The sequence below is a fragment of the Centrocercus urophasianus genome, unplaced genomic scaffold (assembly GCF_019232065.1).
Source record: "Centrocercus urophasianus isolate 14NV4802_14NV808 unplaced genomic scaffold, USGS_Curo_1.0 seq_28, whole genome shotgun sequence".
Lineage (NCBI taxonomy): Eukaryota > Metazoa > Chordata > Aves > Galliformes > Phasianidae > Centrocercus > Centrocercus urophasianus.
In genome coordinates this window covers 8,268,935-8,280,967 of record NW_024884844.1, presented here as the reverse complement: position 1 = coordinate 8,280,967, position 12,033 = coordinate 8,268,935, and the positions used below count along the sequence as shown (strand labels likewise).

Sequence of the window (12,033 nt, the reverse complement as noted above, 5' to 3'; positions counted from 1 at the left end):
CAAAGAGCACTTCTTTAATATTGACTGGAATGGATTTTCCTGTGGTAAGTGACGCAAGCTGCTGCTGTCTGATTATGGCTGGGGCTGCAATGTCAAAGTACAATTGGGCTGAACTCCTGCTGCCTAGCACTGAGAATTTGTAGTGAATGTTTTACACGTTTATATAATTCATTGTTTGGTGAATGGTTTTTTGTCTCTAGTTAGACAGCATTTTTAGGAACAAAAAAGTACAAGTTTCAGTATAGTTGTTCTTCTAACACATTTGCTCATCTCCGTGGTATGTTCCTAAACAACTGGATATAGTAAAACTTCTTAGGGGCATGGAACACCGCTGCTTGTTAGCAATAAGATTTTATACTATTTGTGTAGCCTTTAATTTTCAGATCCTGTAACAAATTAGATATGCTTATAAAACTAATGAAAATAATTACTTTCTAGTATTACTAACTAACAAAAATCAACATTTGGTCCCTTCATTTCAAGTGATAAAAGGAAAGCAGTTACACCAGCTCAGTGGAACTGAACTGCCTCTTCCAGAGAGGCTCACTGGTTTAGTGGGGAGCTGGATAGGAAAACAGAGGAGGGCTACCACATGAAGATGGGCCCTGCATGAAAACTTCTTATTTCATTCTCTTTTACTTCCTCTTTTAATGTTTTTTGGTTTTGGTGGTTTTTTTCTTTGTTTGTTTGTTTGTTTTTAAGATAAAAGCCATGCATACCACAACTATATTTTGCCCGTTGGTGACCAGAAATGGTAGTGCTCTGACATCAGTATCTGTATACCATTAGGTAGATGCAGAGCTATGAGTTTGCCAGGAGCTCTGCTTTTATGAAGGAAACGGGATCTCCTACTGAGCCACTTGCCAAGCATTGGCTCCTATTGTTTGTCTCACGGCCTGGCCATTGCTCACTGGCTAAAGTACAGATACTATTCCAGGATCCTATTGTAATTCCACAAGTATGTGAAAGTAAAACTAAATTCGGGAACGTTGGTACTGTTGTGAGATCATCAAACATTAGCACATTTGTGAGGTCTATCATCCTGGCCTTGTTCCCTTCCCCGCTCTGTCAATGACTTTGTGCCTCTGCCTTTAGAGTAGAAAAGTTCTGTGATATATGTGCTCTACCAGTAGGGAATTAGAGGGATAGAGCTGGCTTGCCCTCCCCAGGTAGTGGCACCTCCATCTGAGCCAAGAGCTGTAGATATGCAAAGTCCCCATGTAAGTGTAACTCACACGAGCAGAGAATGAGCCTGAATAAGTGGGAATAAGAAAATGGCACTGTAGCTCAGCATGACAGGAGATTATAGTTACTGACACCAGCATTAGCATTTGCTATGGTTTCATGATGCAGAAATGCACCCAGAAGCAAATTTTGGCTGCTGCAATATGAGCTGGAGGATGAAGAAAGAGAAGGTTGGTGCTGGGGGAAAGATGGATAGCTATTCAAAACTTCCTGATGTCCAGCTACTCGCCAGGACTTTCAAAGGCTTGATAAGATTGTGGTAGGAAGCAGTACATTACCTATTGCATTATCTACAGTCCTGCACTGCACAGGTGAATTAAAAGCATACTTTACTGAAGCTCAGTCTACCACAAGTCAAAAAAAAAAAAAAAGCTGTAAGTAGAGAACAAATAATTGAACAGCCTGAATTTATGGCAATGATTATGATAAGTTTTTATAACAGGCACTGGTAGGTCCTCTTTATAGAAGCCCTATCCAGAGACAAACTTCAGCACAAGTTTAGGTACTTTCCTACTATGTGCTTGACTAGCAGGAGAGTTTAAAGGACCTGTTTAACACTAAGCTAATTTTTTGTGTTTTCTTGGCTTTTCTTACTTTTCCATTATAGGCTCAGACCAACAAAATTCTTTCATCTCAGCCCCTTTTTACTTATTATTTAAAATTTCTAAAACAGTAACTGATGCAACATGACAATTAAATTAAATTACCTACCCATCTCTAGCTTGGAGCCTCTTATATGCTACATAAAGAACCAGTATGAAAATCAGCTCAGAATATAGAATGCAGGGAACCCTAGACAACGCTTGCTTCTCACACACTAAATCCTTGCCATTGCTTTCATGCTGCTGGGACCGCTGGTTTCTCCTTTCCTGGTCACTGCAAATTTTAGGATTAAGGCAAAATCCCACTGGTCAGTTCTTTTGAAGCTGCTAAACCTTTGCCCCATAGCAGATGGTGCTTCATAAGGTAGAACTTTATGTTTTAGAAACATCACTCTTGAGAACCGTATTGTGGTGCAGAGGAAGGGATCACAGATAGTTCATAGGAAGATATAAGATAGGACGAAATTTGCACCGCTGAAGTCACTCTCCAAATGTTAAATGAAGAAAAGGTTGGGAGTTTTATTCTAAAAAGTGCATCACACACAGGATCAGATATTGTTGCCATGGCTGGCTTCCTTTATTGCTTTGACTAAATCCGTATTTGATGCATTAAGGATGGATTGGGTTACTCCTGAGTAGAAGTAGGTCAAATTGTCTTTAAGCCACAGCTCCCTCACTCATACACACGACTGAAGAAAGCACTATAAATTCTTCCCTAATTTTTTAAAATCCTTAGCATGTTAAATTGCAGGGCAGTTCATAAATTGACTTGCAGTTAATGCATAATGCCATCTAGTGGGAAAATCAACAAGTATGGATGCAAAAAGTTTGTCTAGATATCCCATGAAATGTAAGTCTAATTAATGTCACAACCACTTGTCAGTTTTCATACTGATTTAAATTTAAAGCAAAAGAGCTATAGTTTAATTTTCAAAACCTCCATTATAAAAGATCTTCACCAGATTTGAATATATTCCAAAGATGTTTAATCCCTAAATGCAAGGTATGCAAATCTTGGTCTCAGTGAACTTGTATACACAATGATTGTAGGATATCAAACGGACCTTGGAAGTATCTTGATTTTCTGTTCTAATTTTACTTAAGGATTGAATTTCTTGATCAGTAAAATGAAACATTTCAAGCTGGTAAGGGAGAGAATTCAAAGAAAAACCTGTGGTTCTGGAGAGTTCCAGATTGAATGATCATCTGCAGAACTATGAAGTCACTTTTCTGTGCCCATAAACAAATAAAAGTCAGAAAGAAGACAGTGAAAAAGTGCCTAAAAATCAAATTTATTCAATCTAAAGGAAATAGGCTAGTCATAAGTAGAATAAGTGGCCAAGAGAAGCTACTTGTATCAGATAAGTAACATACTCTGATAATAGTCTTTCTACAATCAACATCAAGGGAACAATGGAAGAGAAGTAAGCCATCAGAATTTTATCCTTCATAAAAGCATAGCACCTGACATTTATTGGTGAATTAAATCAGTCTCCAAACCTCTGCACATTTTGCATCAATCTGTTTTGATACTGTTCAACTTAGAATTTCCTAGGTAAAAGCTTATGAAACCCTTGATCTTTATATTATTTCAATCCTACAGATGTAGACAGGAAGGAGCCAGTGGAGATTGCTTAGTTCAGCTATCTCTGAGAAGGATTATTAGCTCCCCTACACATGGTCAAATGTGGATGTAAGTGGATTTTTTCCAGCTGAATTTAGAAATCCTCCAGTGAGGAAGATTCCACCGCCTCTCAGTAAACTCTTTTGCTGCTGCATGAAGATCCCAGCAAAGAGTATTTTCTAATGTCCAGTTTCAACCTCAAGCCACAGCTTTTGACCACTGCCCCAGGTAATCTACTCTTACAGGTCTGTTCATTTTTTCCCCTTAGTTATGAGAAGAATACTGAGATACTTTCTTAAGGAAGGGAAAAAGGACAAGCAGTTCTACTGAAAATATAAAACGGACATTGGTAATAGTAATAAAAAAGTATCTTATGGGCATGAAATGGGTGTGTACAAGCTTTCCAACAGAACACTGTGAAAATTAAATTAAACGCCTGTGTCTATTGACACAGTATATACAGAACCCTGATATTGAAAATTCAGGTAGTCTTGATGGTGAAGAAGGAGAAGCTGTTTGTATTACTACATAACTGCAGAGCCCTTTAATTTTAGGGCACCATTTACATGACCATGACAGCTTTACAGAAAATCCAAACAAAGCAGAAAATGAATTTGTCATAATCCAACTCAGTTATGTGACTGACACCTCCCTCTTCCTTTTTGGTTATGGGACAGTTTTATTGTGGCAGATGTTAAAAACCTCACATTTCCAACTCCAAACAGCAATTGCCATTCTCTATAATCATTCTGGATAAGCACTCAAGTGCAGATGAACAGAACTCTATTTACAATTTACTTGGTGTAAGAACAGTATAAACATTATATTATTACCTTGGTATAGATCAGTGAAAAGGTATTTCCTCAAATACATACATTGTCTTTTGGTTAGAAAAATAACTGGCAGATGACACTAGTTGCCAAGGAATAAGATTTTAATCCAAGTCACAATTTGGAGAGTTTAAAAGACTGGAAAAGCAAATTGATGTGGGTTGAATACCATTATGCATAAAACACAACATGTTTATTTTCTGGCACAGGGGAATCCCATAATTAAATGCAGCTGGTCCCTTTTCTCATAAAAGTCTTACCTCCAAGGTGTGTATTATCATGTCTTAAAACATATTTTCTGATGCATAAGGTTAGAAATATAAGCTATACATTTGTAATAAACCTGTGGATCTACACTGAATAGGAAACAAATGTGTGTTTATCTTTGTACACAGAACTCTTAAAATTTATGTCTGACGTGGTGGGAAAAGATCGCAGTAGGCAGGCATGTCAGAAGGAATGGGCATTGGCTTGGAAATAGGACAGCAGACCCAATCTGTATGTGATAAAAACATGTTGTGGTTTCTGTGGTTTAAGCATATCAACTTAATGGAAAATTGTGAAAGATACTGGAGTTGTGCACATATGTTAGAAACGTCTATCATTAAGATGTATGAATTATAATGAAGAAATTATGAGTCACTGAATAAGTTTATTACAAAATTTTACTGATTCTACTGATTCTTACTCCCTAGGAATTTCCTAGTTTTCTATTCTTCTGTTCCACGATGCAGAAATGAAATCTCATCTGCAGATACATATTTATTAAGCTGTGGTTAGAATCTCAATGGAAGAAGACATAGCTCTACATAGCATAAGAAGGTCTAGATTCGTCAGAAGTTATTAGAGAAAAAAATAATACAACTGAAACTCAGCAGCAAAAAAGGAAAACTATCAATTAAAAATCAGGTTGCCTCCTCTTTAAAATTCAGTTCCCTTTCTTTTCCACCTTTCTTGTACTCTTGCGGATATTATCAATGAAATACTACTACAATTGCCAAATCAGTTTCACTCCATTCACTGGAAACAAAGCATCTTTAGCGATGTAACGTAGTTGGGAATACGTTGGGAGGCACACATCTTTCAGGGCTGAACAGCATTTATCTGAGCAAAATGGTAAGTTTTGGTTTTGTAGGTAAACCTTTTGGTTTCCCATATTTACACAGAAATTTTAACTCCAATTTACAACAGCTTTTAAAAAAGCGTTAAGATGGAAAATGACCGCTGTGAAGAATCTGTTTCCAGAGCTTTTCATTAGTGCAAGATGACATATATTGCATGCTGTGTTTTTGTGCCTCCTTTGTTGCAACAATGCCTTTTATTAATGCTGGTGGCTCCTGCTAGCTTGGGCATTTTTTGCAAATATGATCCTGCAATATCATATAGAAGAGTAGGTGCTTATGCGAGGTTCGTCAATTACTTGCCAAGGTCATACATGCTGTATTCCCTGGGAATCATATTATAGGCTTTCTTTCATAGCCTGAAGGAAGTCAGCAAATTATCAAACTCTTTTCTCAAAACAACATTCTGATTATATTTGATCCAAGTTAATAATCAGACTAAAACTATGGAAGTAAGGACTGCACAGCACAGTGAATAATCTATAAAAAGAAAATACTAATTTCATTAAAAGAAGTCTGTTAAATATAGAATCTGGAGGGTTTAATCACTAAAGAGGCATATTTCATCTGTTAGTTTTAGCAGAGAAAGTGTCTCAATGGTGAGAATGATGTAAAGTACCTTACCACTTCATGCACACAACTGAATGAGGATGCTATTACCTCCTGCTATGGTGCCATGAAGGGCACATTTATAGAAGCAAAAAATGAACATTTTCTTCCAAATGTCAGGCATAAGGCCTCTGCTAGACCAAACGAAAAAACCTTCCTGGCTAACACCGCCAGAAAAAGGCCATTTTTGTGTTTGGGATGTGTATGAAACAAGGGCCTGAAAACAAAATGGCTAATGGTGACAGAATTGTATTTCTCTTATATCTTTAAATATAGTAAACATAATCACCAGGCAGGCTGACCAGCTCTTTCCTGATGTGCAAGAGGGCTCCCAGTTGAAGTGCTGCACTCAAGATGTTAGTTAACATGGACTACTGACTAATTAATGTTAATGAAATCAAGAAAACTTTCTTCTCAGAAGCTTCTGGGCACACCACAGTGTTGTTATTTCAGGTGTATGGGAACAGCTGAATCAGGGCCTGAACCTCTGATTGACCACCTGAGGCGAGCCATGAGTCAGCCCTGGGAGCACAGGTGAAGGCAATTCACCCGTGCTGCTGGAAGGGGGGGAGCCTGGCTGCACCCCTCCTGGACCCGTTTAAAAACTGACTGCCAGGAGGGAAGGGTCTCTTCTGGAGATCCCTCCTTTGGAGTTTTACAGCAAGCCCAGGACAAGGGTAAGCACTCTATCTGTTCTCTTTTTGGTATAATAACCTGCTTAGTCAAACTCTCCTGTTTATTTCATAGTTATGACATCTGTATCTTCACTGATTATACACAGGTGAAAGCATTTGTGTCAGTAGTGCTAACAAGAAGATAAAACAGAGGAAGTCCGTAGTTTTCAGAATAACAAATAAGCATGTGATACTTCTGAACTCCACACAGATTGAAAAGGAATAAGAGATGTTCTGCACTTGTACAGTGCTGCCTGAAAGACAAGGACTTACTTCACTGTTGTCACCCATTGGTTCTACTCTCACTCTATGTGATACAGTAGCCCCATATTCTTTCTGCCTTTTTGTACTGTGGTACTCTTTGCTGTGCCATAATAGGTGTTGATGGTGCTGTGGGAATGTGTTTGAGTGAAACAAAGGGGCTGTGACTCAGGAAGAGAAACTACTGTGCTGCCAAGAGGTTGCTTATTTCCTCAGAAGAATGTCTACCTTGGAAAAGAAAAAAATAGATGGGCCTAATCCAAATTTTGTCAAATATAACAAATTCTGTGGATGCTGGGAGGTAGAGTGGGCCTGAAGGAAAAAGCTCAAATCTGAGAGTGGTTTTTCCTTTATTCAGAAGAAAGAAGGAGGAAGTTAGAAAGGAAGTACAAACCACCACCACAAATAACCTCAGCAAAACCAGACTACAGACAATCCAGATGATGAAAACTCCTGCTTGTCTTCATCTTTTCTGGTTGCTGTAGTGCAAGAGAGCTCCATTTTGTTTGGAGCCACCATTTCATGGAAGCCAGAATGCTATGGAAATTGCAGGTGGTTCTAACAGAGCAAAATTCTGTGAGTGTGTATTAATCTTGCAGCAGCTGCAGCGTTTGGCATGGTATCAGTCTACCCAGACTGAACCCAGGGAAATGGTTCCTTTCCTTTTACTTTGTTCTTGTTGTTCATACCCAACAAAAGGATATTCAAGGGGCCAAGAAATAATATTATATAATTATTATGGTCGGGCCTTTTTCTCTTAATTATCTTTGTGTACACACTTGCTACACAAGAAGTACAACAGGGCTGGAAAATCAGACTCAGGCCTTTAAACCCCCAACACTACTTTTTTTTAATCCAATGGAATATACTTTGGGTAACATAGCAAGCAGTGCTGGAAAGGAAAGCAGTTTCCAGCTTCTGAGGCATGGTGGTCTTTCTGATTTTTCGTCGTTAGCTTATATAAATAATTGTCTGATCTGAATGCCTCTCCATTGTGGAGCTGCTTAAAGTAGCAACTTTGTATTTGTAAAAGGCTGAGTACATCATTTCTCACATGAGGCCATGTTTCAAAGTACTGAATAGAGAAATTAAAAAAACAAACAAACAAAAAAAACCCCAACAACACTAATATTCTTTGCAAGCCTCATATTCTTTGCTATAGCATGAACACTACAGCATTTATCCAGAGACAGCTGCAGACCCTGCCAGTCTGTAAGAACAGCAGCTGAGAACATCTAAAAAAAGAAGGAATATATGAAAGTTGAAAATTGTGGTGAGGTCTTCTTGGCACCTTGTTTTTTCCACTCAGATCATTTGGAAACCTACTTTAACTTCCTTGTAAAGAAGCTGAATTAGGAATCTCCAGGTACTTTCCTCTTGGGACCATTTCTGTAAGTTATAAAAATGCTAAAGTAGCTTAGACAAACTTACAGAAAGGAGGTATTGTTTGATGAGAGTTGCTAGTCTATCTCCCATTGATGAAAGGAATGGACACATCTCCCTAGAAGAGAAAGGATCCTGCAATAGTTAGGGAGCATTAAACCCCTTAAAGCAATTTCAAGGGACTGTATGAACTCCACACGGAAGCATACCTCCCAGAAGTACTTGTATCCTTGCCAGATCCTGAAAAGAGATCTGACCCCGATCCCTTGTCTCTCACAAGCCTACTAAACTGGTTCTGCTCATTTAAGGATCTTCATTTCTTTACAAACACATTTTAAGTGACAGTTACTTTGGGAAAATAAAAGAAGGCATTTTCTACTTTTCATTCATATCTTACATGCATACACGTGCAGATGTTTCCTCATATCTTGGAGGTTTAAATGTCACCAAACCTTTGTGAATAATTTGCCAATTAAGAAAAAAAAAAGCAGCAACACAATCAATAGTTTCCAACCTCTCCCAACTAAGCCCAAACTCAAAAAAACATTTCCCCAAAATAACTCACTTGTGTTAGCTTATGCAGGTGAAAAACTTTTGACAGTAAGAACAAATAGTCTATAGTACTATAGTATCCATTACATGAGGGAAAAGTACCCTAGGTATTTCTTATATTCATAGTTATGTAGATCCATCTAGTAGAGCAAGAGCCTCACAAAGCAGGGTGGGTTGGCTAAGGGTGAAGATGAAAGGGGCCTGAAGACTTCAAAAATATTTCCTAGGCACAGCAAACTGTACACAAAGGAATCAAGAGATTATGTAAAGAGCAAACACCAACCTCTCACCATGACAGCCAACCCCATTCTGTACAGTTACCTGAATGCCAGCCAGTTCCTAAAATAACAATTGATGTCACTTTCTTTAATGTTCACTGGTGTTTAATTTTTCAAGTAATCAATATTTTAAAGTATACATTCAAGTGATTTTGAAGATTGCCATACAGGACCAAGAGGTGTTTTAAGGAAAAATTAAGCCATTGTGATGTTCCACGAACCATTCCCAAATTGACATTCCTAAAGCATTGCAAAAACTTTTTAAGGTGAGATCAACAGCTTATAAAATCATATTCATACACTTGCATAACTGTTAGGTTCCTCCTGGCCCTTCTGTACTCCCCAAATCTGTTGCTTTATCGAGAGAGAAAGACAGTCTCATCTTTATTTAACATAATAGAGATTACATGCATGTATATCAGTGGAGTACTTGGGCTGCAGTGCCTAATGGCCTTCTGATATTTTTCCTAGATGCAAGTCCAAGCACAATGCAGTTTCAAAATTTATGTGCATGCTACCAAGCACGCAACTGGGAGCTGTGCTAGCATGGAAATTGCTTCTGTTTATTTGCACCTCTCGATTTAGTCATTAGAAACCAGCAGAGAAGTAGAAGATAACAGTTCTGGCACGGATCTATCAGTAACACTTCCTATTTTTTCCACTTCTGTTCTCCCAAGGCTTTTATTTTTTCCCTCTGTTCCCCAGCCCTGGGAATGGCAGCTGAGTGAACTGGGAGCTCCTCTGGGTGCCGGCAGGCCTCCAGCTCCAACCTCACCCTTCCACGAGACCGCTGTACCTTTTAGGGCAGGTTTTAGCCTAACGTTGTTAACAAAGGACCGTCAGTATAACAAAATTTCTGCGTTGTGGGGTCTGGAGAAGGGCGCACATGGCGACAAATGGCTCCGGTGGGCCGAGCGGGCACGCGGCAGCGCTGCCCTCAGCCTTCACCCCAGGGACCGACTCGGCCGACCGCCTTAATTACGCCCACGGTGCTGGAGCCACCTGCAGGTTCCGAAGGGCGAGAGGCCCCCCGGGGCGGCTCACAGCAGACCTTCCCGGCCGATGCCCACAGAAGCAATTCCCGCTCGCCTCGAGGGCAGCCCCGCCGCACGGGACGGCCCCTCGCGCGCCGCTCCTCGCGAGGCCGCGCGCCGTACCCGCCGGCGGAGAGCCGCTCCCTGGGGCGGGGAGGGGACGGGCGGCGCGGGGAGGCGGCACCGCTCTCCCACCTGCTCCCCCCCACCCCCGGCGGCGGCGAGGTTAGCAATGAGGCGGCCGCGGGGAGCGGCCGGAGGAGTTTGTTCTCTCCTCGTCTCCCCGATGCTCTGAGCCGGAGTCTCCTCCTTCCTCCGGGCTCGCACCGGGGCTGGATGCTCCGCTCGCTCCTCGCTCCGCAGACGCCGCCCGATTCCCGCGAGCCATGGAGCCGCCCGCAGCCGCCCTGGACAGCACTCCTGACCCCGCCATCGTGCAGCCCCCCGGGAGCAGCCCGCCCGTGCCTGCCCGGGAGCAGGAGCAGGAGCAGCTACGGATCGGGGAGAGCGGGCGGTTCGGCGAGGGGCCGGAGGACAGAGGTGAGCGCTTCGCACGGTTCCCTCGGGACGAGTCCCGTCACATCCCCGCTCCGTCCCCGGGCCCCTCCGAGCCGGCATCTGTTTGTCAACCTGCCTCCAACCTACCCCGGGTTTTCCCTTTCCGAGATATTTTTATAAACTCCCTTCGTGGCCGTTCCCACCTCGACCGAAACTCGCCTGCTTGCCGCGGCGCTGCGCGGGAAGAGCCGCTCGGCTGTGAGGGGCGGGCAGGGCGCTGCGGTCCCGTCGTGGCACTTGCGCTACCCCTGCCCCACGAAACTGTTGTTGTTTTGTTATTTACCTGGTTGTCTGACCAGGGATGGAAAGCTGCCGGCTTCCAAACCGCGTCAGTTAGCTTTCAGCCTTAAAGGCGCTGATTTTGGACGCCGTTCCCTGTGTGCGTGGCTCTTGGCTTACCTGCTGCCCCCTGGGAGCGCCGCCAGCTGCCGTTGTAACCCTCCTCCGTAATGCCTCCATAACGCCTCCAGGTTCCCGATTCACGCAATTTGTCTCCATTTTTATTTCACATACCAGGCTTAGCATCTCTCTTGCATTCCTCCTTCCACCCCCCCCCCCCCTTTCTCTCTCTCTCTCTTTTTTTTCTTTAAGCATCCCAAAGTCACTTCCATGTTCCCATCATACATGTAACCCCGTATCTCGCATTCTTCCCCAGCTCTACAAACTCCTGTTGTGCTTGCTTACATCTCCTGGGTGTGAAGTAGGGCAGCAGTGGGGAAGAGCAGTCAGCGTCTTCCTGGCAGGTTTCAGTCACACTGGGGGCATCCGCTTCCCAGGGGAACCTGGCTGTGGCATCCGATGGCGGAGGACAGACATCTTAACTCGGGGCAGTTTGAGGCTTTGGTTCTATTCTAGATCATGGGCACCACAGATTTTGGTTGGGGTTCAGATGTGGATGTTTAAGCGCAGAAATTCTTAATTTGTGCCCAGTATGACGGAGCTAAAGATGAAAGCTGGCCATCTTGGTATGAATTCCTATAAGGGAGAATCTGATATACATAGCCTTATCTCTTCCTTGGAGTGAGAAGAGACTAAAGCTGATTCTATTTCTTTCTCTGTGTTCACGCTCTCTCGTAGCCTTTGCAGTATCTTTTTCTCATCACTTTTCCTGTAGTCATCAATTCCATCTACAGGCATCATTCCCAGTCATTGTAGAGGAAATCCTGGTATGCTTTTTGCAGGTTGTCCATATTGAAATTGTTACAGTCTGTCCTTTTAGACTGTACTGTTTCTAATGATCCTTTCCTATGAATCATAGCAGA

At 42.0% G+C, this 12,033-nt stretch overlaps 1 protein-coding gene across 11 annotated transcripts in view; it reads left to right on the top strand.

Moving 5' to 3' along the window:
• Positions 1 to 12,033, top strand: part of TMEM163 (transmembrane protein 163) — a 106,700-nt gene that overhangs the window by 9,580 nt on the left and 85,087 nt on the right. For 2 of the 11 annotated variants that reach the window (XM_042827110.1, XM_042827111.1), the window contains exon 1: positions 10,485 to 10,753. The exons of 5 other annotated variants lie outside the window; for them this stretch is intronic. In XM_042827110.1, coding sequence (XP_042683044.1) covers positions 10,600 to 10,753 — 154 coding nt within the window. In that variant the 5' untranslated portion in view covers positions 10,485 to 10,599. Of the gene's footprint in view, positions 1 to 10,477; positions 10,754 to 12,033 lie in introns of those variants that run through there. 4 more of the 11 variants (XM_042827115.1, XM_042827112.1, XM_042827114.1 and 1 more) reach the window with 4 other exon arrangements.